The sequence below is a fragment of the Coregonus lavaretus genome, assembly GCF_964263955.1.
Source record: "Coregonus lavaretus genome assembly, chromosome: 3".
NCBI lineage: Eukaryota > Metazoa > Chordata > Actinopteri > Salmoniformes > Salmonidae > Coregonus > Coregonus lavaretus.
In genome coordinates this window covers 22,152,078-22,178,370 of record NC_139990.1, presented here as the reverse complement: position 1 = coordinate 22,178,370, position 26,293 = coordinate 22,152,078, and the positions used below count along the sequence as shown (strand labels likewise).

The 26,293-nt window shown below is 43.1% G+C and overlaps 1 protein-coding gene across 1 annotated transcript; it reads left to right on the top strand.

Moving 5' to 3' along the window:
* Positions 1-441: 441 nt before the first annotated feature.
* Positions 442-25,916, top strand: LOC311126889 (zinc finger protein 516-like). The gene is made up of 5 exons (XM_084158581.1): positions 442-727; positions 14,875-16,555; positions 17,881-19,254; positions 21,687-21,751; positions 22,569-25,916. The coding sequence occupies exons 2-5, from the start codon at positions 15,034-15,036 to the stop codon at positions 22,617-22,619; spliced, it is 3,012 nt and encodes a 1,003-aa protein (XP_084014707.1). The 5' UTR covers positions 442-727; positions 14,875-15,033; the 3' UTR covers positions 22,620-25,916.
* The last annotated feature ends 377 nt before the right edge of the window (positions 25,917-26,293 follow it).

Here is a 26,293-nt window from a genome sequence, read left to right as displayed (position 1 = left end):
CTGTGGAGGTGGCGTCACGCAGACATCTTCACTTTGAAGTATACCATCTATGCACAGCCATCTACTCTGCCCTTGTCTTTTATTAACATCAACAACGTGCAGGTAAGAAGAGAACGATTATAGGCTAACGTTACCTACATTTACAAGCGTTTTTATAAAAGGTGATGGGCTGTGTTCCCGGGTTATTTTATATCATTATTTGTTTATTTATAGACGGTGGATGTCCGTGTAGAGGCAGTGGAGAGAGATTATTTCAACAACGCATTCCATTGAAGAAATTAGATCAAATCTAGCCTAATTTTGTCATAAAATGTTTTTATATCTAGGCTACAGAAACGACGGTCTGGTGGAAGCATAGGGCGGAGCTTAGCTCCTACTTTTTTTGTTTTTGTCTGGAAGCCTATTACTTGTAACTGTTAGTCTGTCTAGTACTAAGCCGATTCTATTTCAAGGGTAGCGAGTCGAAACGGGACATCGAGACCATGATTAAACGACCCGTCTGAAACTTTGCACACCGGGCATAGTGAGCGCAGAAAGAAATCACGCCAGGAATTCATCTGGGAGCAGTAGGCTATAAACATCTAATTGGAGGACTATCCCCGCTAAAATAATTGGACAACTTTCAACGGATGTAGGCTACTGTCATCGTGTTCTTGTTTTTTACTGAAGTGTGTTGTTAGTCTACTGGAGGACAGAACAAATTCGTTTAGCCCTTGATTATAGTCAGGTAAGTGACTTAAAAAAAAAAAAAAAACTACTTCGATGGAAATAAACTCAAGTGATATTAGGCTATGCAACGACAGTTCATATGTAAATATTTGGCATTGTTTTAGTTATTGTTTTTCATGGTGTCCCAAAACGGTTGAGGACAGTGCATTGTTCTGAAGAGGAGGGGATAAACCGTCCTTCAATGGTTAATTAATTCACAATGCGAACTTCATATTCAACAGGCAGTTTGGAAGGTTCTATAATCTCCAGATCTATAATGTATATTGTAGACAACTTGACTTGATTAGAGACAGCATTTCATTTTTGACTTGACTTCTCAAGATAACGAAAACATAGGCTAGGCCTACTCTGCTGTCACACAATTGCTTTCCATTGGTTTCTTTCTGTAGGCCTATCTTATCCTTTTCACACATATCTTTCTTTCTCTTTCCATTCCTAAGGCAGACTATTGGTGCTATCATTGTCAGTGCACATACACAAACTTGTGTTTGTGAGTGGCCCTAACAAGAGACAAGGCGTCTATTGTACAGGATCAGCAGCAGATTACTAGAATTCCTTTTCTCTCTGCTCGCTCAATGGCTTCTCAGTCTACTCCATCTGGACTGCATAAAAACCCACACTGGCAACTTTAATATTTTAATGCCTTTGTCATTCTTCAACTGTTGCTGCTGTTTAACCTTCTCACCACAGTATGTTGGAGACATATAAATAAGATATGGACAGTTAGGCTATAGACAGTTAGACCATCTCCATCTTGAGTTGTATTTCTGTATTGCAGGTAGGTATCCACACAGCATGCTATAGAATGGTCGGCCAGGGCCAGAGACACAAAAACACCACTTTCAAATCTAAGTCTTGTGACTAGGGAAAACGTACAAAATCTTTGGTCACCCAAATAAAAATGGCTTGGATGACTTGCCTCCTGGATAGCCCTACACTTTGAAATAAAGCATAACCGTGTAGGCCTGACGCAGTGGACATAAAGCTTGGCAAAATAGGATGTGCCATATAGTAATCTGATGATTAGAGGTCTGTAAAAGTAATGATGTGTGTATATATAGATAGAGAGCGAGAGATGCCTGTAGATGGATCTGGATGGTTGAAAGGCTGTCTGTGTTGTCTGTCTATCTCCAGGCCATCAGACTGTTAAATAGTCACCACAAACTGGCCTCCGCCCAGTACCCTGCCCTGAACATAGTCACTGTTACTAGCCGATTACCACCCTGTACTCTACCCTGCACCTTAGAGACTGCTGCCCTATGTACATAGTCATTGAACACTGGTCACTTTAGTAATGTTTACATACTGTTTTATCCCCTTTATCTGTATCCTGTATGGCTAATAAGGCTAATCCTACATAACTACTGCTGTACACACCATTTCTATTCATATACTGTCCATAATGTCTATATACACCATTATATATATATATATATATATATATATATATATATATATATATATATATATATATATATATATATATATATATATATATATATATATATTCTGGACTCTGACATTGCTCGTTCTGATATTTATTAATTCCTTTATTTACTTTTTTGGATTTGTGTGTAATGTTAGGTATTGTTTAGTATTGTTTTGTATTACTGCTGTTGGAGCTAGAAATAAGTATTTCGCTGCACCTGCAATATCTGCAAAATATGTGTACGCGACCAATAACATTTAATTGGATTTGACAGACAAAAAGACAGATAGACAAAGACAGACAGATATTCTTTGACAGACAGATGCAGAGACATATATTGTAGGTAGACAGGCATACAGATACATAGCTAGCTAGAGATAGATGGATGGGTAGATAATTATTTGAATAACGTCTCCCTCCTCCCCCATATAAACACACACACCATCCCCCCGCCTGTGGCCAACATGTGGGGAGGTAATCCGCTGCTATTAGGGTAATCTTCTCAGCATGGCGATCAATGGGGAGTATGCTCAGCAACTATCAGGCAGGCAGAGTATCGCCCTCCCCAACAAAATTAGGGCCAAGGAAAAATGATTTAATCATACAGATTAAGTGGGAGAGACATGGTGGAGGGAGGTTGTGTGTTGAGACTTTTCAGTGATAGGGTTTATCTTGAAAGAGTTGTTTTGAAATCATGTAGATAGGTAGGATCTTGAAATCATTGCAGTCGTGTATTATTACCATGATGGGTGTATTCAAGACGCTTAGTGCTGCGGTCAATGTAAGGTACAGGACAACCTGCTTTAAAAAAAAAGACAACGTCATAAATACCTCATATAATCAATAGCCTAATAGGAATGTTTTCTGAATAACCTACCTCCCGTGTCAGGCGCAGGGTACAGTAGTGGCATCATCAGTAGTATGCAAATTCACTGTTTTCACAGCTGCTGTGCCACTGTGCACTACTGTAACTGAAAAACACCATTCATAGTCAAGAATGACAGTTGAGCATAACACCGTTGACATGTTTCAAACTCAAACTGTGAGTGTGCTTTTGCTTAATATTCTTTGTGCAATAATGTGTGTAAAGGCTGTAGAGGACATAAGAGGGGTTTTGGTGTGTGTAAGTAGAGGTGCGTGTTGTTTTTACATGCTAATGACAATGGGCAGTCAACATGTAGGTAAGAGTGTGTGTGTGCGTGTGTGTGGAGAGCGCTCACTTGCGGCAGCTGTGTTTAGAACACACATGCTGGTGTCTGGTGAAGACCTTGGCTCTGGTCAGTTGGCAATGCCACAACTGAGAGCAATGTGGGCAGAGGACTCTGTTCTGGCATGGTGTGTTTGTTTGTGTGTGTGCTTGTGCAACCGTTAATGTGTGTATGTGTTTGCATCCGGTTAGTGTGTATGTGTGTGTGTGCATCAGAGAGATTTTGCTGAAGGTGCATCTTCTCTTTATGTTGGTACTAAACAGAGCGACACAGGAGGATCTACTATCTAACCATAGAGGCTGTTCATGTGACTGTCTTGCCAGCATTCAGTATGCTTACTGTCCCTGTTTTTGGCTTTCTAACTTTGGGATAATTTGAGCATAACCATGCTTCATATGAAGTCCCTTTACAGAGCTATCAATCAGGCTAAACAAATAACCAGATGGGTTTTAACAAAATGTATATACAGTACACAACGGCACTTAAGGGCCAATATTAGGCATCTTTAATAAAACATTTTCACTAAGGTCTCCCACTCTATACAGATGGGGAACATGTTGCCTGATTAGTGAATGGATATAGGTGCCAACATTTGTTCTTCCACTAGTTAAATCCGCAAATTAGGCCTTGTCATTTAAGAAAACTACATTGGGAGGTGTCATGTAGTTTTTAGCGATTTATTATTCATATGGTTTCATGCAAGTGGTTGCATTGTTACTTTTTAAATCTGCAAATTGCCTTGTACTACTGCTAATACAAGGGGTGGGCAAACTACGGCCCGTGGGCTGGATCCAGGAGGTCCGTTTTTTTGTGATAAATGATTATTTTTTTTTGGGGGGGGGAAACACTCCAGGCCACACTTGAACGTCTACAACTAGATAGAAAGCATGTAGAAATTATAATGGACCAATATATTTTCTAAATAACTGCCCCTTTTCTGGCCCTCATTGATTTTGACAAACAAATCGGTCCCAAAGAAATCTGTGCAGCCTTCTGTTGAATTTCAAAATCCTGATGTGGACCTCGAGCCAAAAGGTTTGCCACCCCTGACCTATGCGGTATATTGTAGAGACATTTGGGGCTCTATCCAATCCGTATTGCTGAAGTGTTACAGATTGCGCGATAGAAATGTAAAGGTAATTTCTGATTGAGACCCTGCTAACGCTGGAACATTGCCTTTAAATTTCAATCACACTGTAACACTGAACTTCCGCGATACGGATTGAATAGAGCCCTTTGTCACAAAGGCCGTTATTGTAGCTACAATTCATACAATGAAGTTAATATTAATCTCTCTGACTTAATATAGCATTTAATGTATTATTCATCCATTGCAAATGTGATAAACCATTCAGTTGAGATGCTTATGTTGTTTGGGTTAAAAACAGACATTTCTTTCTAAATAATTTACACAAACAAACTCCATCACCCCATTGATTCACAGTCTGCTATAAAACTAGACTTGAATAAAACCAATGTCCTCTGGAGTTGCTGAGCAACTTTTTTTTTTTTTAGGTCTGCAGGCCTGTTATCTGCAAAAGTACAGTAGTTCCTCTAGTGTGTCCCATTTGACTTATGTGACCTTTTCATATCTGAGTTCCTGGCTATTCTGTGTCAGTGCTTCATTATTTTCTGTGTCTGATCATCCTTCCTTATGGTTGACATTCGAATAGCTGCATTACAGTTATGTGGACTTTGCAGCCATTCAATGATGACATTAATTGATCGATCAAATACCAAGGGAAGTCAAAAAGGCAGTAAGACAGTGAGTTTACTCATTAAGGCCTGGAGTTGTGCAGCTCCGATCTATAGTGTATCCCATTTGATTGGTCATGTTCTCTTGGTCTGTCTGACTGTGGGTAGATGTTAACTACCCATGATTGATCTGCTGGGAAAACACATACAGGGTTACCCTCTCTCCTCCCACTATTGCTGTAGTATTGGCCCATAGTCAAACTTCTGAAATACTGCTCATTGAAGCACAATAATCCTTAGCTAGATGTAAAATGGGGCGACTTCCTCACCAAAAAACATCAACCTTATTTACATATTTAATTGTTTTAGCTTAGATTAATTCTGACTGTTTTGAGGGAGAAATGGGGATCAGCAGACGATGTCACCTAGGTAACATTTTCAAATGTTAGATTGCACATTGTAGCCAAACTACTTTTGATCTATCCCATTACTCTTTGTGAGATACGAGACTGATCACTGCAGGTGGAATCGTTGAGCTATCTGACGGAAGACAATGCCCTTAGATTCTTATTTTCAGAATCACCATCCATTACAGCCAACATAAAACATTTAATTCAGAAGACTTGAGGAGGGAAACAGAGTGAGGTGGAGGGGAACCCTGCCTTGTCTGCATTTCAATATACAGATGTAAGATCTTAATTTGATCACCCTGTTGCAGGAGAACATTCCTGCAAGTCAGGAAATGTAAAACTTGTAGTGTATTTGAGGTTTAAAAAGGCTTTTGAAGTTTGTAATGTCCACTTTGAAATTTCAGACTTGTTTTTTCCTTACAAAAAATGTATCAACCCCTACAAAAATGTCCATGAATTATAATCCACATAATTCATATTTCTTGTTGCTGCAGGATTATTTTCCTGCTGTAGCAAACTGGCTCAAATTAAGATCTCACATCTGTAGGGGAAACACTGGTAATTTGTCCAGATGGGAGATGAGGAGGCGAGGCAGTCCCAGATCCCTTCTGTTCAGTCCTCTGAGACAGGGAGAAGAAGACAGGATTGGATGGGTCTCAGGGTGTCCGGTTACCTATAGTCTATACTGTAGTCTTCAATGAGGTGGTGTTGGAAAAGATGCTGCACCACCTCAGGGAACCTGATCCCGATGCTGCCAGCTGTAATTAAATGCACACAGGAAATGAGGACATATTGGATACCACTTCATTAGAATGATCCCCCACAAATGATGTGTACATGTTCAAACTGTCAACAAACTATACATTTTAAAGCTACAATATGTAACTTTTTGGGCGACCCAACCAAATTCACATCAACAGATCTATAACACACATTTCTTTCTCATTGAAATCAAGTCTAAGAAGCGGTAGATCTATTCTATGTGCACTCTTTTTATGCTTCCTGTTCTTAAGTTTTTGCATCTTTTACTTTCGGGTTTTGTACACCAGCTGAAAATACAATATTTTTGGTTATTAAAAATATATTTCACAGCGTTTAGATGGTACAGTGATTCTCTGCACTAGCTTATGCACATACATAGCTTATTTTGTCACATTAACTGAAATTAGGCAAACTATTAGAATTTGAGCAACCAGGAAATGGTGGCGCGTTTTTTGCATTTTACACCTAATAGTACAAGGAGGACCAAGGCACTCTTTATATAATTAAAATGCCTTTATTTGTATGGCATGTTGAAGGGAACAAAGATTTTTAAACTCTGACACGTTTCAGCAGCATGGCCTTCGTCAGGGAGTACACAGATGTACTTTGCACTCACTGGCCAAAGAGCACCTTCTATTTACAAAAATACCTACTATTGTGTACCCTAGCAGCGATCACCTTCTTTCTTTTTTCTACAAACAGTTTTATTTAGTGACTGTAAGACTGCAAATGATTTAATAATAGACAGTTTTTAACAAGTAATTAGGCCTAACTATTGACTAACTACTGTTTGTTGTGAAAGGTGGTGATAGTATAATTCACATTGGTTGACAAGTCAATCCAATGCTAACCAAAATTGGATGTTAATCTGTTGTCTATGTGGTTAGTTACTTCCTGGATAAAGCTACATAAGAGGGATAGCTTAGATGTAGCCTACACAGCCTTAGGCAATATGTTTTACTGGCTTTAGACTACGTGCCTTTCATTTCATAATTATGTGAGCTTTCCTTGCTCTTTACTCTTACCATGACAGAGATGCATCTGAAAATGTTGTGCTTATTGCCAGGCTATACGATTCTAGGATTATCACCATGTTTAGCACCATTTCAGCATCAAGTTCCACCAATTTCATCAATCAGCAAATTGACACATTTACTATTATAAGTATACAATTAGCAAATTTACGCTCATTGTAATCTCTGTATAGTGACACTCATTGTTTGCTCAACAAAACATTAGCCTGCCAGGCTGCCGCTAATTAAATATGAAAGATGTGCTGTCTGCGAAATTAGATTAACTTGGATGAAATGGTTCATATGTATTGGCCATGTTGGCCATATTACTTTAGATATTCTCATTTCAGTGTTCAACCCTTGTAGCATTCCAGTGTTTGACAGAGAAACAGACAGAGGGTTGGATGGAGAGAGAGAGAGAGAGTCTGAGCTGACTTTACCATGATAATCTAATCCCTGTCGAGAGTGCTTTTTTTAGAGAGCAAGTTAATGCCACCAGATTATACTCCAGTGTCTCCCACACCGACCAATCCAGGCTGCAGAGATGGAGAGGTCCGTGCTGTACTGTCAGGCCCACCAGGAAAATACAGGAAACACCGCCTCATATACACAACATTCTGGAATTGCTCAAAATCTTGCCTTAAACACGTAGGGGAGCTATATGTGTGTGTGTGTGTGCGTTTGCGTGCATTTTCTTCATTCCCTCAACCTCCATGCTCAAGATCCCTCCCTGGTTTACCTCCAGCACATTGCAGTGGTGTAGCAGGCAGGGAATGTTAAAAGGCAGCTCATTGAGCAGCTCATCACATGCTATCAAGAGTAATCCCTGTGTATTTGTTGTGTAACAGGGTGGAGAGTTGAACACACACACACACACACACACACACAGTGGCAGCAGCAGCATAACCACACCAGCTGCTGGTTGCTTTAAGGGCCAGACATGCTGTGTGTTTGCACCAGTGCACATTTTGCACCTCTTATGCCATAATGTTAAAACAAAGCATGAACATGAGACTTAATCCTATATCTTAATATCTTACTCTTATTTGAACAATTACTTTAACCTTTTTGCTTTTCTGAGGGATATAGACTAGATAGTTTTGTGGATTCTGGAAAGTGGTGTTTCACTGTAGAATTAGGTTATAGTTGGAATGGCGACAAGACATCCTTCCTCGTATCTGTTTAGCTGATTGACATCTATAAACAGTATTTCTAACACTCACATTGTGTGCACCACATCTATACAAAGTGAATGTATGTAACACATCTATACACAGCTTTTCTTACATACCAGCACAGTTTTCTTACAAGTGTACAGAGTGTTTCTTACCCACCTATATACAATATTTCTTACATTCTATCCATAACAGTATTTTTGACACACAGTGTGTGTAACACATCTACACACAGTGTTTTGACAAATCTATAAACAGTGTTTCTTACCCAGACATACAGTTTTTCTTGTTTCCACATTATTTGACACGTCTACACAGTGGGCGTGTGTTTCTTACACATCTATAATACAGTGTTTCTGACACGTCTCCACACAGTGGGCCTCCAGGACGTGGATTAGGCAGACAGTGTATTAGTCAGTGTGGTGGACGCCCGAGCTGCAGCACGGCCCAGTAAACAAAGCCTCATTTAAAGGGCCTCTACACTGTGACCTCACCGCGACAGACGGCTGTCATCCTCGTCGCCTCTCACACCTCTGTCTGTCTCTCTGTAGCTTGACAATGGAGGGGACCCTCTGTGGCCAAAATAGGGACACTTTGGACGAAAGAGGATCCCTTTGTGATCAAAGTAAAGGCATCCCCCTGCCTATCTCTGTTGCTCAATTTACTATCACTCTTTTGTGTATTTTATGTTGTCTTGTCTCTTCTTTTGGCTGCTGTCTTATGTATTTTTGACCTTCCACCTACAAAATAATCAAGGTGAATCACTGGGATAAATTCACCCAATCCCTAATTGACCCCTAGCCTCTATGCATCTAAATTAATTGGATAGTTGTAAGCAATATCATAATAGCTGCACCTTGCCCTTTGATAAACTCACAGGAATGTTCACCTTATTGTGTACACCTAACCAATCCTTACAGATCTAGAAGGGAGTAAGGGCTAGAGGTTGATTTGGGACTGGGCAAGACACTAATTTGGAACACTGACAGAAGCACACTGTATAGCATCACATTAGCATAAGGACTGTCACATGCTAGCTCTAGTGGCTATGTTGGCACAGCTTGCGGTTGGTTGAGAGAGCATATGTGGGTGACTTCATCATCACACACAGACAACACACTCACATACTCAGACACAGGTTCACTGGTGCGTGTACACATAGCGGCACACATACATGTATTCACATACTGTCTCTCTCTGTCTCTTTCTCTCACGCACCACACACACACTAGCTCAGACACACACACACACAGGCTCTTAGCTCAGCACCAGAGCCCTGGCCATGGGGAGTTTATGCTGAGCTGGTTTGGACGTCAGGCTGAATAAATGTGAGGACAGCTGACTGGACATGGCTATTCATCTGCCAAAGAAAAGAGGGAGAGAAAAGAGAGAGGGAGAGGGGGTCTGTAAAGAAAAAGTCAGCCCAGAGCATCATGTTTGGCTATCTGCGCCTGTGTGTGTATCCTCCATCGATGTGTCCTCTGTTTTTTGTTTGTGTTTTTGTCTGAAGCATCACACTTCCGCTATTTTGAAGTTAATGTTATATCTTTGTTTTCATTGAATGTGTTATCTAGCTAAGCTAGGCTATAGCCTACAGTGGGGGAAAAAGTATTTAGTCAGCCACCAATTGTGCAAGTTCTCCCACTTAAAAAGATGAGAGAGGCCTGTAATTTTCATCATAGGTACACGTCAACTATGACAGACAAATTGAGGGAAAAAAATCCAGAAAATCACATTGTAGGATTTTTAATGAATTTATTTGCAAATTATGGTGGAAAATAAGTATTTGGTCACCTACAAACAAGCAAGATTTCTGGCTCTCACAGACCTGTAACTTCTTCTTTAAGAGGCTCCTCTGTCCTCCACTCGTTACCTGTATTAATGGCACCTGTTTGAACTTGTTATCAGTATAAAAGACACCTGTCCACAACCTCAAACAGTCACACTCCAAACTCCACTATGGCCAAGACCAAAGAGCTGTCAAAGGACACCAGAAACAAAATTGTAGACCTGCACCAGGCTGGGAAGACTGAATCTGCAATAGGTAAGTAGCTTGGTTTGAAGAAATCAACTGTGGGAGCAATTATTAGGAAATGGAAGACATACAAGACCACTGATAATCTCCCTCGATCTGTGGCTCCACACAAGATCTCACCCCGTGGGGTCAAAATGATCACAAGAACGGTGAGCAAAAATCCCAGAACCACACGGGGGGACCTAGTGAATGACCTGCAGAGAGCTGGGACCAAAGTAACAAAGCCTACCATCAGTAACACACTATGCCGCCAGGGACTCAAATCCTGCAGTGCCAGACGTGTCCCCCTGCTTAAGCCAGTACATGTCCAGGCCCGTCTGAAGTTTGCTAGAGTGCATTTGGATGATCCAGAAGAGGATTGGGAGAATGTCATATGGTCAGATGAAACCAACATAGAACTTTTTGGTAAAAACTCAACTCGTCGTGATTGGAGGACAAAGAATGCTGAGTTGCATCCAAAGAACACCATACCTACTGTGAAGCATGGGGGTGGAAACATCATGCTTTGGGGCTGTCTTTCTGCAAAGGGACCAGGACGACTGATCCGTGTAAAGGAAAGAATGAATGGGGCCATGTATCGTGAGATTTTGAGTGAAAACCTCCTTCCATCAGCAAGGGCATTGAAGATTAAACGTGGCTGGGTCTTTCAGCATGACAATGATCCCAAACACACCGCCCGGGCAACGAAGGAGTGGCTTCGTAAGAAGCATTTCAAGGTCCTGGAGTGGCCTAGCCAGTCTCCAGATCTCAACCCCATAGAAAATCTTTGGAGGGAGTTGAAAGTCTGTGTTGCCCAGCGACAGCCCCAAAACATCACTGCTCTAGAGGAGATCTGCATGGAGGAATGGGCCAAAATACCAGCAACAGTGTGTGAAACCTTGTGAAGACTTACATAAAACGTTTGACCTGTGTCATTGCCAACAAAGGGTATATAACAAAGTATTGAGACATTTTTGTTATTGACCAAATACTTATTTTCCACCATAATTTGCAAATAAATTCATTAAAAATCCTACAATGTGATTTTCTGGATTTTTTTTTCTCATTTTGTCTGTCATAGTTGACGTGCACCTATGATGAAAATTACAGGCCTCTCTCATCTTTTTAAGAGGGAGAACTTGCACAATTGGTGGCTGACTAAATACTTTTTTTCCCCCACTGTATATCAGGGCTCTCCAACCCTGTTCCTGGAGGGCTACCCTCCTGTAAGTTTTTGCTACAACCCCAGTTTTAACTAACCTGATTAAGTTTATCAATCAGCTGATTATTAGAATCAGGTGCGCTAGATTAGGATTGGAGTGAAAACCGACAGGACAATAGCTGTCCAGGAACAGGGTTGGAAACCCCTGGCCTATATATTGTATTGCCTTCCTTCATGTAGACCAATTGAGGGAACACTGCCCCTCTCATCTTCAATAGAGCTTACCTTCTTTGTAAGGTTCAACGTAGAGCTAATAGATCTTTAAAAGGCACACTGCTAAATTTGTTTTGAATTGTAAATATTGCAGATTGTACCTTTTTCAAATAGCGTCTTTTTGCTCTTTGTTTCTATTAGCATGTTGTCTAATGCACAAATCAATGATCATTCAAGATCATGGTGTTCTCTATTAGGCCCATTTCTGTTTAGTTTGGGCTTTTGAAGAACACTGAGATTTATACGAACAGTGACATAATAAAGGAACAGCCAGACGTTAGAGAGGTCGGAACACACAACACACTGTCAGAAGCCTTCTCACTCCACTAAATGACACAGCATGTGTTTAAACCCTCTGAAAGAAATACTATTCTTGGTTTGTTTTTGTGTGTGTATGTTGTGTGTGTTTTCTATTCAGGAAAGTTTGGTGGTGATATTTAGTGTCTGAGTATGTCTGGATGTGGGCAATTCCAACATAATTATGTTGAGACTAAGATTTTTTACTTTAAAATGTATGTCAAACAAAAACCAATGATTGCAAAGTTCAACAAACCATACAACGCTATGCACAAGGGCTACATTTAACAATTTCCAGAACATTTTACAAAGCACATTTACTTGAAAAACAGTGCAGATGCAAAGTTTTGTAACAGACTGACAGCTTGTGCTGTTTGTGCCGTCATTCTGTTACAAAACTTTTGTTCTTCAAGTAAATGTGTTTTTACCAAATGTTCAGTGGAAATTGATAAGTTTGACCATGGAATTGCTCATGTCTGTCTTACATTTTGTGAGGGTTTATAAAAAGATGGTGTTGCTGACTTAAAGCAATTAGGCTAGTTAAGGTTGCTATATGGATTTTTATGACCCTAAACCTAACAATTACCTAGTTGGTAACTAGTTGGAAACACTTCATACTCTCCCGAAAACTGTACCGGGGGTGACTCATTTAGCCTGCTTGTAAGACACACATACACACACACAGGCCTGACGGCCCTCCACCACCATCTGTTGCCTCCTTTCGCTCTGACATCATCTCACCATCCCCCCCATTGTGTTAACCCATCATCACCCGGCCCGGCCCGGCCCGGCCTTCACCTTAACCCCTTAATTACCACTAACCACCCCCCTCCCTGTCTCTCCCCCCTTCCAGAGACACTGTGCCACTCGGTCTGTACGCTAATCCGTCAGCGTCTGCCCTGTTAACACCTGCCACCACACTCGTCTAACTCAACTCCCATTCTGAAGCCCATGCCAGTTTCTTGGCTGTTTCGCTGGAACAGCACACACAGTGAAAAGCCTGTAGTGACACACAAACACACACATGCACACATGCTGAGACACACACACACACACACACAGGCACACACACATACGACTCAGAGTGGCCTGAGACGGGACAGATAGGTCTCTTTTGTCATCGTCCTCCCCCCAAACCCCCCCCCCCCCCCGCCACTGCTCTTCCACCCCTAGACATCTTTTGCAGGCCCCATTGCCCAACAATGGCCACCGTAGGACCCCCTGGTAATGGATGGAGGGTGAGACGTGAGGAAATGTGACAGTTCTGGTGCAGCTGACACAATGGTGTTTCTTTCCCGCGGCTGCCTGCCCTGCATTGGCTAAAAGAGAGCCTGGGCACTTTGCGCACTGTTATAGTTTTCTAGAAGGAAGCCACCATCTTCTGCTGTGGTCTGTAAAACCACCCCCCTGCCGCTAATTACTTGGCCGTAATGGATGTGTGTGTATATCAGTGTATATCATCCACAACACTGAACAGATGCCCCTTCACAAAGATACATCTTTATCTTAGACATAAATAATGAATGTATGTTTTTATTTTATTCTGAAGTTGTTTGAAATAGGAACAGCTCACGTTTTATTTTACTTTAGGGTATCTATTGTGCTGGAGGAGTTGATTATGAAAATCTTCATCATATTTATCTCTTAACTATACTGATGCCACCTGATGCCAGTGACTCTTGTATGAGTGAGTTTAACTACCGTTCGTTGATGACAGCACACTTACATTTCCCTTCATATTACTACCACTCTCGATGTGACCTTGCTGTTCACTGTTAGTATTGTGAGTGTGTGTGTGTGTGTGTGTGTGTGTGTGTGTGTGTGTGTGTGTGTGTGTGTGTGTGTGTGTGTGTGTGAGAGACTGTCTCAGCCTGTTTGTTTGTGTGTGTGTGAGAGATAAAGAAATGTAGTTTGTTGATAATGGTGTATTGATGGGGTTTGGAGTGGACTGGCCCTGAGGCCTCATCCTGACTTCATGCTTCACTACACACACGCAATTAAGGCATGGAGAACAGAGGACACACACACACACACTTTCAGTATAAGCTTCCTTTAAGGACAACCGTCAATCATCCTGTTGTGAACAATAGTAATTCAAAAGTAAGTGTAATGCAAATTCTCTCCCTCTCCTCTCTTTCTAACACACACAGTTACATTTATACAACTTAAAGACGTAACACTCTCTTACGTTGTGACAGTGAAACATACACATTCAAAAACCGACTATATGTAGAAATTATGATTGTTAGTCAAGTAGTCCTATGTAAACACTTTGCACTTGGGCCCAGTGCGAGACGCTCTTTCAAATTAATGAAAACTTAAGGTGTGGTTAATATCATTTAAATATATTAAATATACCAAGGAATGGGATGTGTATTTTCTCTTTATTAGCAACCATCATTGTAGAGAGGCTAGTCCTTTAGACAAAGTTGTTGATGGTCTTTGTATGGTCATAGCGTTGTTTTGTTGTTGATAACTGCAGCATGATAGCATTTCCACTCTGTTTGACCTCCTAGTGACTGGTGACTATCAACTGTGTTGTCTCTGCCTGTCTGTCTCTGTCTGTCTCTGGGTTGAAAATATAGCCTACCAGATGTCAGTTATTGTATTGGTTGCGTGGTTATAATAAAACCTATTCTTAGATTTATAATATGGCCTAATTGTTTTTTCTTGTCTTTTTCTTGTGTTTTTCAATGATAATCTCCAGTCTTAATGATTGTTAAAGAAAATCCCTCGAACAACAGAAGTAAAGCAACATCTACAGACCTTTCCCTCATCACAATCACTATGAGAACCTTATGACTTTGGAACGCACGGGTCAATTTTCTTCATCAGGGATCAACAGACACTTGAACTGCCACAGTCCATGGAGGTGGTGTCGAAGCAGGAGCGGGCGGACCAAAGCAAGGCCGACGCTGTCAAGAGTGACCAGGAGGAGGACAATGCGACGGCCTCTGGCCACACCTGTGGTCTCTGCGGACGGAGCTTCCCTCTCCTGAGCTCGCTGTCCCAGCACATGCGCAGGCACACCGGAGAGAAGCCCTACAAGTGTCCCTACTGCGAACACCAGGCGGCCCAGAAGGGCAGCCTGAAAGTCCACATCCGCAGCCACAAGCTGGGCCTGTTCAGCCGAAGCCTGGGCAAGAAGGAAGGGGAGGGCAAGAAAAGGGTGGAGGAGGGGGATGGGGAGCAAGGACAAACACAGGGGGACCCCCAGAAACTGGATAGTCCCGACAACAACCTTGCCAAAGGCACCTCGGCCAAGAAGCACAAAGTCAACGGCAAGACAAAAAAGAAAAGCTCCAAGAAGAAAGGCGAAGACACAGTCGTCCAGGATGACGGCAAGGAGGACAAGCCGCAAACCACGGCTGAGGGCAACTCATTTCCGGGAGGGACCAACTGGGTGGACGACAGGGACGAGGAGGCCAGTGCTGGCTCCTTCCCCTGCGGCTCTTGCAGCCAAGTCTTCCCCCAGGCCCTGCTTCTCAAGGCCCACATGAAGAAGCACCGCGGCTCCCTGGACCACGGCTGCCGCATCTGCGGCCGGCGCTTCCGCCAGGCCTGGTTCCTCCAGAGCCACATGAGGATTCATCGGGCCAAGAGCCAGCTGCGAGGTGGGGGTGGTGACAGCAGCGAGTCCCCGACCACCCTCAACGGCGTCCCCCGGGAGCCGGCGTCCCTGGTGAACGATGACTGTCTCTACGAGCTGTGTGCCGGCTGTGGCAACTTCTTTTATGACCGCAAGACCCTCAGGCTGCATGAGAGGGTCCACAAGCAGAGCCACACCCCCAGCAAGCCGACGCAGCAAGACCCCGACAACGGCTCGTTATCACCCGCCGCCAAGAGGCGCTTCCTGGAATGCCTTAACCTCAGGGCAGCTGGGGCTGGAGAGGCAGCTAGGGAGGGGAGTCTTGGAAGACGGATCCCCGAGCTGGACCCAGTATGCAGTTACCAGGCCTGGCAGTTGGTCACCAGAGGAGGGCGTGTGGTGGAGGTGACAGATAAAAGCCTAGGCTGGGAGGAGAGGCTGGCGGATGCCGACGTGGCGTTTGACCGGGAGAAGGGCGAGTATGTGCCGCTGAAACAGGAGAAGCGGAAGAGGCAGCTGGACTCCTCCCAAAGCAAGAAGAAGAAAGGGGCCCAGGATGTTGTCATTAATGGTGGGATCTCCCACCAGCAGGGTGACAGTAGAAATAGCCGCACCTTGTTGAATGGGCTCAGCCCAGAGACGTTTGGAATATTGCAGAAAAAGGTGAAAGATGGTCATCAAGCCAGCAAGCAAGCCACCAAATCAAACTCTGCCAGTCAGCCCAGCACAACAAGACAAGAAGATTCTCTCTCTGCCATTTCCATAAAGAGGAATAGTATCAGGGACCCAACCTATGAAGGTAAGACAAAACCACACTATCACCTAGATTAGCAACAATAATTTGATTTTCCTGAAATTACATGACAAAAGGCATCTTGGTTATATTCACACTTAAAATCCTGATTTGAAAAGTTTTCCTCAAAAATGAGCATTACAGCAATAATGAAATCATTCCCCCCAAAATACAGACATTACCACACCAAATCTCACTTCCATATTAATTGAAGTAAATCTGATTTTTCACAGTGATTCAGTCATGGTTGGTTTGGTTTCTTTTGCTACTCAGTCCTGAGTTATGATCAATCTAATATCGTCCCATGGTATCAGGAGACCTCGTGTTGATTAATCAAATTACAGATCTCAACATAACTAAATGCCTCAGTGTATGTGGACACATCTCTCTCACGAGCTGCTGAAGTATGTAGCATACTTAGCATAGTAGACTGCACATTGAGCAGTTTGTCAAACAGGTTCCTCTTCTTATGTTGTGGTTTAATTTGAATGTATTATTGTACACCAACTGATTATTGTAGACAAGACAGTCTGAAAAGTGATGCTGCTTTTACTTTTAAACTCTGTGATAGGATAATAAATGGTTACCTTCCCAGTCCTCTTGATAACGGTATTAACCAAGAATCATAAGTACATGGTTACATGATAAATATGCCCATAACTAGCAACTTACAAGTTTGTAATAGTCTTGTAATGTTTGAAATTACACTCATGACATTGACAAGCAAAAAGTGATAGATATAATTATTACTCACATTTGAAGTAGTATGGAAGTGGGTGTCTTAGTTCAGTTTTCCAGTTAAAAGCTGGTGTTCAGTTGCCATGGAGCAGTACTCATACAGGTAAAATGTGTGCAGCAGTTGCCTTTAGGGTGCCACTGCAAATGATATGGCTTCATGGCGCCATCGTGTGGCATGGATTGCCCATTCCACCCTTCATCCTACATAAAGGAATATGAAAGGCCCTTACTTCTGGTACTTCTAGGCATAACCCTTTCTGTACCATTCATATAGCTTGACATTTGTTTATGAATGTTTTCTGGAATATACTATATGCCTTAAAGGGTTCATGAAGGCTTCATTAAATGTTAAAAGTTATGTTGGATTATGAACACAGTTGAATTTATCTTATATTGCAAATAGTTGAGTTGTTAGGGTAAATGACTGAAAAAGGACTGATGAAAAGTAGCATGACAATGTCCTCCTCTCTCATCCACATGTTCGTGAAAGCATGTTACCATTTATTAAATCTTCACATCTTGCTGAAGCTCATTTTCTTAAATTGTCTGTTTTTCAATGTGAGCTTAGTCTACCTGTACTCTGCTATCCACAGATACCAAGCCATACTTCTGCAAGCACTGTGACTTCCACACCAGCGACCCCTCTTGCTTCACGTCCCACATGCACAAGCTGCACAAGCACATCAGGGATGCACATCATCACATACTGGGAGCTGTTATGGAAGACCCGAGCCACGGCGCTCCCAAAGCCTCAGGTTACATGGAATATCTCCGGCTGAAGAGCACACTGCTCAGCCAGCCCTACTGGAATCCTCCTGGCCTGGAGAGGGCGGCATCAAGCGGCCAGTCAGAGAAGTCAAGCCTAAAGGTCAAAGGGCAATCCTCTCAGGATGCCATCATCAACGCCAGCCTCCTCAACCTATCTGCCCCGCCTGAGGGCCAGCAGGAGGATAGTGGTGCGAACCCTGTGGCAGCGCCGTCCGAGGGTAAGCTGGTCAGACACCAGTGTCCGTTCTGCACCCACACAACCCATTACCTGGAGGTTCTGTGGATCCACCAGCGTGTGGCCCACAGGGTGGATAGTGGCAGCTCCCTGGCCCCCAAATGGGCCCCCTACGTGGCCGGTTTCGTGGGCTCCAAGGCTGCAGGACGACGCACAGGGCCCCCACCGTTCCTGGAGGGCAAAGACTGCCCAGCGCTCCCAGTTCCCCGGGCCCAGCGCACAAAAGCCCCAGGTTCCACCACCACACAACCTTCAGGTGGAGGCACAAAGAGGCCAAAGACCCACACAAGCACTACAAGTACTACTGCCCAGTCCAACACCAGCCAGGCCATGGTGTCAGGGTCGCGTACCTCCACAAGGTCGCCCCCTAGTGGTGGGGAGTCGCTCCTACCGCAAAAGAAGAAGTCGTCGAGCCGCCCAAGCCATACGGAGGAGGTGGCAAATAAGATCGCCCGATCTAAAACGGAAGCCCACCTCAAAGCTCCTGCCACCACCGCCTCAACCAGCATCCGAGGCTTCTCCCAGAAGTCGACAAGCAGCCCAAAATCTGGAAGCCATCATCCGGCGGCTGCGAAGGGAAGCCTGCTTCCACAAGAGGGCCTCGGCTTTATTCTCGCCAGGAACCATGGCAGGGCCGACCACGCGTCCCATCTTACCCCAGACAGAACTCACCTACACCCCCAGCCCCATCCACACTCCCACAGCCATCCACAGAATCCCCCTGCAGCCCCGAAAGGTCAACACCTTTGGTCAGTCACAAATATGTTTGGGGCGCAGGGCAGCAGCGGGTACCTGGCACCCGCCACACTCCTCGGCCACGGGAAGAGGGAGTCGACTGCTGGGGACAGCAGAGACACCCCGATGGACATGGACATCCTGGGTCTGTTGAAGAACTACAACCCCCACGACCTGGCAGCTCTCTACCAGCACTGGGGCTTTGTAGATCCCAGGCTTGACCCACAAGGTAAGGGGGGATTGAGTGTTGGGTAATGTAGTCCATTAATGACAATGGCATTGGGTAATGTTCACCACAGCCCTACATAATTCAGCATGTACACAGACACACAGAGAGGAAGAGAAAGATATACATTCACAAAACGGACCATGTACTCTACACTGTACACTAAGGTCACGTCGAGAGTAGCAGCTCTAACCTGCAGCTTGTCGTCGTAGATAACATCATCGTTCTCTTTAGCCCTTTGAGTCACATGTAATAAAGTGACCTTAGTAGTATGAGTTTTTCATTTGATTTCTCCTCCGCCTTTTCTGTTTTTCTTCGAGTGTTTTTCCATGAATACTAATAGCTTGGGGGAAACATGTTTACCAAGGCCGACAGAAGGACAGTGCATGTTTCTACCAGTCAAGGAATAGGTCTCTCTGTCTGCTGTCGACCTGTGTGTAGGTCCTGGGGTGGTGTGTGTGTGTCACAGTGGACGGGGAGGACGGCTCATAATAATGGCTGGAACGAAGTGAATGGAATGGTATCAAACACGTGTTTTAATAGCATTCTATTAACTCCATTCCAGCCATTATTATGAGCCGTCTTCCCCTCAGCAGCCTCCACTGGTATGTCAGTATGTGCGTGCAGGGATCACAGTGACACAGATGGGGAGTGGGCACCCAGTACTGTGTGACAAGGATAAGGGTGTGTGTGTGTGTGTGTGTGTGTGTGTGTGTGTGTGTGTGTGTGTGTGTCAGAGAGAGAAAGGGAGAATGAAAGAGGCGGCATCGAGGCCACACACACACACACACACACGCACACACATACAGTAAATTCCACTCCCAGAACATCAGAGCGACCTGACACAATCGGGGTGACAGCAGGGGAAAGAGCAGCGAGCAAGTACAGGGAAAGAGAGGGAGAAACAAGAGGGAGTGAAAGAGTGACCTAGTGAGAGGGATAGGCAGACATAGAGAGAGAAAAAGAGCGAGAGGAGCACATCTGACATGTGACACGGGAGCGCTGGCCAAGGGCACATCAGAGGCCCGGCAATTTAATTTGCAGTAATTTATGTGTTACCTCCTAGGCAGCCAGGGGGTGTGTCAGGGCTGTCAGATTTGGTACGAAAGTCGTCATCCACTGCCCTGAAGGAAGCCTACCCCTCCCCCATCTTAATGGCACATTGGAAGTAGTAATGAGCCCAATACTCTGTGGCTTAGGTGGTCTAGCGGTTAGCTTCGCCCCCTCCAGCACACATGTATACCTGTGACTGCATGGGTTCAAATCTGACCCACAGCCCTTTGACTCTCACTCCTATTCTTTCCACGCTATAACTCTGACTTTATTCTGTTCAATACAAATCTTGGAAAAAAAACTATGAGCTAACTAACTAGCTACTGTTTTTGCATAATACATGCCTGCTGCACAGGACCGGTGGGTAAAACGATTGGATAAGTAAAAATTGTCTCAATTTTCATCAATGGAACAGGTTAGCTACCTATCCAACACTGCAATTAGAGCTAGCTGGCTAGCTAACATTAGCATACTGTAGCAGGTCAGCTGCAATGCTAGCATTTACTCCATGAACAAAGCAAACTATCTAGCTAGCTACCAACCTAGAAAAATAGAGGCAAGAGAGTGGTGTTAATGATTTTATAAAAGTGTTAGAAAACGGAGTATGTTAGATAATCCAGCTGGTCCGGCAGTGGTCGGCATTGTTTTCTATGCGTTCTTGTGTTCAGACTTCAGACGGTAACAACCCAGAATTGGATTGGTGCAAGCAGAGGCTGAATAGATTGGTGCAAGCACAGATTTGCACACACACACACATGAAAAAACATAAAAAAAGGAATTGAAATTTCTTTACAAGGTGTGTGTTGTGCCTGTGCATGCCAGTCTGCCTTTGTGTGTGCTTTTGTCCTTGGATGGCAGTCCTTCAACTTTGAACAAACACATTTGCTTGTGACACTGACCTGTGAAAATGTTTATACATTATTAATCAGATGTCAGTTATGGGGATGTACAGTAATTGGTGTGTGTGCATGCTAATGAGATGCCTGGCCACCAGCACAGTGACCATTGGTCCTCTGTAGTTCAGTTGGTAGAGCATGGCGCTTGCAAAGCCAGGATAGTGGGTTCGATTCCCTGGACCACCCATATATAAAACTTATGAGTGACTGTAAGTTGCTTTTGATAAAAGTGTCTACTAAATGGCATATATATATATATCCCACAATTCACTGGAAGACCAAAAACTAGAATAAGCAGAAAAGCCATAATTTCTTCCCGTTTGTCACTCCAAGGCAATATTACCTTGAAATCTAAACAGAATATTGCCCGAAAAATACACCAGATACCTTAACTTACTGTGATATTATTAGATTCAGTTTTTTCTTGTCTTGGTTGTGAAGGTCTTGGGATTCTAAAGTGTTGCTCTGTCTCTCTTGTTTCTACAGCGATACTGCAGTACAATGGTCATTTTGGAAATGAAGTCCATTCCTCCACAGAGGCCTCCAAACAAGTATGCTATTTTCCTTGTTTGGGTTTTGTTTTGCTGTGACGGTTCTCCCCCTTATAATTTCTCACCTTTGCCAGAGTCTGGTTGAGTGGTAATGCCCCCCTATATGCACCCTGGGCCAAGTTTATTACAAGTTACCTATCTGGATTTCGGCTATCGGATAGGATTTAATGCATAGAAACAGAATCCGTCTCCTTACTGTCTGCGCCCCTCTTCGATGTATAGCTCCCTCTTTGCCTTCCCACTATCCTGTCAATAACACAATACAAACGATATTTAGACCTTTAAAAAAATCCCTCACCACTCTTTTCTGCTCCCAGCTCTGAGAATCCAAAAGAGAAATCAGTGTTTGAAACACTAAAGGCGAGGCAGTGATACTTGAGCGTCTGTGTCAGACGGCTGTCTACCTCTTTCTCTGTTTGGTACGAGGAGCTGACAGGAAAACAAAAAATAAAAAAGCCTTGACATCCCCCTCGGGGTAAACAGTCGTGCGTCTCCATATGGCATGTCAACATCCTGCCAATCATGACCACACGCAGGCCCTCCTGGACGCTCTCTACCTACCTGTCTGTTGTTCTCTTCTTATGTTCTTCCTCTTCTGTTGCCTTTATAATGCGTGAGACGTGATGACACACTGGCACACACCGAAAGATGAACTCACACACTCACGCAAACTGATATTTTTGCACATTCAGAAACACACACAGAAGTATACTTGCACACACACAAATACACTCAGAAAAACGCACGCGCACACACACGTGTCTTAGTATGATCTGTGATCTGACTCCATTTTGCTCGTTGTCTCTGTCCTCTGCAGGTGAGTGGTCGTTCCTCTGCTTCCACAGCCTCTCTTAGGAAGGGGACATGAAAACTCTGCATGCCACATGCCCTGAAAACTCGACTTCCCAAAATGTACTGTTGCAAGATGAGAAGCCTGCAGTCCCTCACAGGAACCAAGCCATGACTACAGGAGAACAGTGGCTCTTCACTTGATGGGCCCAATTGTCTCAAGGGACACTCTTTGTTTACAACTAACTAACCCTCCCGGACTGAAAAAGCTACCATTACATGTGGACGTGCAGAGTGGACATTTATCCCCAACTGGGGCGTGAACTCACAACCCTCTGCACTGTAACTCAACATACCCAAGAAGCACCGTCAATACCTTGGACACAGAAAGGCCAAGGCATTTCTGCATCCAGAGCGACATAACTTCTCAGGAAGGCAGTAGCAATTCACTTAACCATCTGCTACATCACACACTGGGCTTAGATGTTTCTGTGGTGACAGTATACTGACCTAGAGATGGTGTAGTTGTTTAGCTTGTGATGATTGAGTTCAGGCTGGGTTAGTGATAACTGATCCTAAATCAGTTGTTAAAGGGCAGGAAACCAGGATCCCCCATGATGTTTTATGTAACCTTTAATGCAAACCCTTTAAATCCATGTCAGATCAAAAAGACAAGCAACGACTGAAACTTTCATATTATAGCCCTGCAGAGAATTGATAGAAAATGTTGAAGTAATCGGATTGGTATGTGTGTTTACTGTGAATGTGTGTAAGTGTTTTAGTCATCTGTTTATTTTAGCTTTTGACACTTTTTTTGTATTATTTGGAAACGGTTTGGATTGGTCAGGTCATCCAGCTCACACAAGCAAAGTTACCATCCACCTTTAAAGCTGGAATCTTTAATGGTGAAACTGCCATGTCCATTTGTGATATTACAACAAGAAACAAATTACTGCAAACAACAAACACTTTTTTTCTCTCGGACATCATCGCGATAGAACAGCAGCATATGTAGTGCATTTCTTTTTTTTTACCTTGATGCACGACTCTCCCCACCTCTGCTTCGTCCAACAAACAAAATCAATAACAATGGCCATGGGGTGGACAGTGGCATGATTTCCCCCACTGAGGAGTCCATCTTTAAGCAGCAATAATGAGGCAGCTGTTTGTGACTTACCAGCCATGTCCAGCCATGTTTACATGAACAACAACTATGCTAGACTCTGCTGACCAGGGATGTAATGGAGGGTAAACACACAAAACGCTGGCAAGTAGCCTCGAGGTTAGAGCGTTGGGCCAGTAACCAAAAGGTTGCTGGTTCGAATTCTTGAGCCAACAATGTGAAAGAAAACAATCTGCCGCTGTGCCATTGAGCAAGGCACTTAACCCTAATTGCTCCAGGGGCGCTGTACAATGGCAACCCTGGTCGTGACCCTACCCCCTGCAAGTGACTTGTGGAGTTGGAATATGCAAAAAACTAATTTCCATTATACACTTGTAAGTAACAGGACAAATATAAAGCTACTAAGTTCTCATTCTACCTTTGCTTTATATACAGTACTAGTTAAGATTTTTATAACTCACCCAAGATGGACCAGAGCCTGTGGTTTCCAATGGGAGCAAATTAATTATAGTGGGCAGAATAAGCAATGAGGTGGGCAGAGCCAAGCACGAGTTAGTGATATCCAACTGGTGCGTTCTAGCATTTATTTCCATATTTCCATTAGGGAACGCCTACTCTGTGAAGTGCGCAATAACGAAATTCGCCCTTGCACTCCTACTAAACAACACAACTTTGGCAAAGGGTAAAGTCTACAAAACACAGTCCACTCTGTTACAAATTCTAGTTTTGTAAACAGAAAACTGTATGGAAATCAAATGTTTCATACATTTCTTTGTTGTTGCAGAATGTCGCCCAAAATCCATCTCGCTCCATCTTCTCCCACTGCCGGCAACTGGGCTTCCTCTCATCACCATATTTGGTAGTGAGTGGAAACGCCAACCGGATGCTTCACATTTATACATCCGGTGAAATATCTGGCTCATTGTTCTATCTGTGGTACTAGTCAGACAGACAGTGGTGTGGCAGACAGTGGTGAGGCTGAGGCAGGCTGCAAAGCATGCAGGAGGAGGCAGAGGAGACACAGAGAGAGGGGAAGCAAGCAGAGAGAGAGAGGTAAGTACAGTGGTTCCCAAACTTGGGGTCGGGGCCCCATGTGGTGGCCTCTAAGAAAATCTGTACTAATAATTAATATTATCAAACAAACTTTAAAAAATAAGATATATTTCAATATCTCCCAATGTCCTACCTTCCCTATAGGCCTACATTAAAATGCAAACAATACAGCTATAAAAATGTAATACGTTTTCATTTGTATAGTTCGTCTTATCTCGATCGCCCACTGGATTTATATAGTTTACCCACCTTTTGTTTTACCACTACATCACTACTGCTGACTATGTATGTTCTGTTGCGTTAAGTCTGTATGTTCACTCAAGTTGATATCCCAACATTGAAAGACTGGCTTCCATCGCTAGGGAGCACTGACCATGTGGAACATTTCAAACGTGTTTCTCAGACCTCAGAAAGTTGTCTTCTGTTGAGATAAGTCCACGTCCCAGGCTATCTGATCCAGACGGAATGGAAAATGAATCCAAAACAAATGAATGGAAAAGCACTATGTAACTTACAGATTTGCAGTGCTTCATGCATATAGCTAGATCTACACAACCAATGGTGATGTGGACTTGAACAGAAGGCCACTTTTGAGGTCTGAGAACAGAAACATTTCCCTTTAGAAGGTAAATGTGCATGCAGTTTGACTCCATGAAAATGACTACTCTTTATTGAGGAGGATTGTGGGTCAGTCTTGGATTGTCTGTTTCGAAACCCTGTTCTTTAGTTCCTTTTTGCTGTGTTTTACTTTTGTGTTTTGATGAATCACTGGATATCTCAGTCTTAGAAATGGCTTCTGCAGTTCTTTCAAGTTATTTTAGCTGCGTACAAGGAAAGAAAGCCATCCATGTAAAACAGTACCAATCTGATGTTATTACTACGTTATTTATTTAATTGTATATGATAGATATCCACCTTGATCGATTGTCGTATGTAAAAAAGAAAAAAAAAGAAAAAAAAAAGTAGTTTTTTATGAATTGAAGTCAGAATTATATAGATTGTAAAATGGTAGACATTTGTAATAAGAAAGGTTAGGGCTTAGATGGACATGTATTAATCAGAACGCTTCATAATGATTAGCAATGTTCACTCAGTGCTCAGATATTCTGTGACTTTTAGGACTTTAGATGATGGGGCCGTATTTTCAAAGTATTTATATTGCATAATACCTGTTAGCACAAATAAAACTTGATATATTTACATGGGCTTGGTATTGGTCATTTCCTTATCCCAGAGGCTCTTTCGTCAGCCTTTGAGGTGATTTGTTTATGACAATCACACACATGAAACTGTTGTATAACTGGTTGTGATTATGTAACATGAAAAGTTCATATAATTACCTGTATTTGTAATAGGCTTATTTATCTCTCATAATTGTTCAACAGTGCTTACACCAATTATTCTTGCTCATATAGCTGTTTTATTAGAAAGTAAAAAGTGTTACAAAGCAATATGGAAGGAATTTGACATACATTATCTGAGAGGATGGATATACAATGAGTTGCACCCCCTTTTGCCCTTAGAACAGCCCCAATTTGTCAGGGCATGGACTTTACAAGGTACCAAGCGTTCCACAG

Coding starts and splice junctions, on each gene's coding strand:
- LOC311126889 (XM_084158581.1), top strand. CDS start 15,034: ATGGAGGTGGTGTCGAAGCAGGAGCGGGCGGACCAAAGCAAGGCCGAC. Junction 16,556..17,880: donor CAGGGACCCAACCTATGAAG/GTAAGACAAAAC, acceptor TGCTATCCACAG/ATACCAAGCCATACTTCTGC. Junction 21,752..22,568: donor CCACAGAGGCCTCCAAACAA/GTATGCTATTTT, acceptor TGTCCTCTGCAG/GTGAGTGGTCGTTCCTCTGC.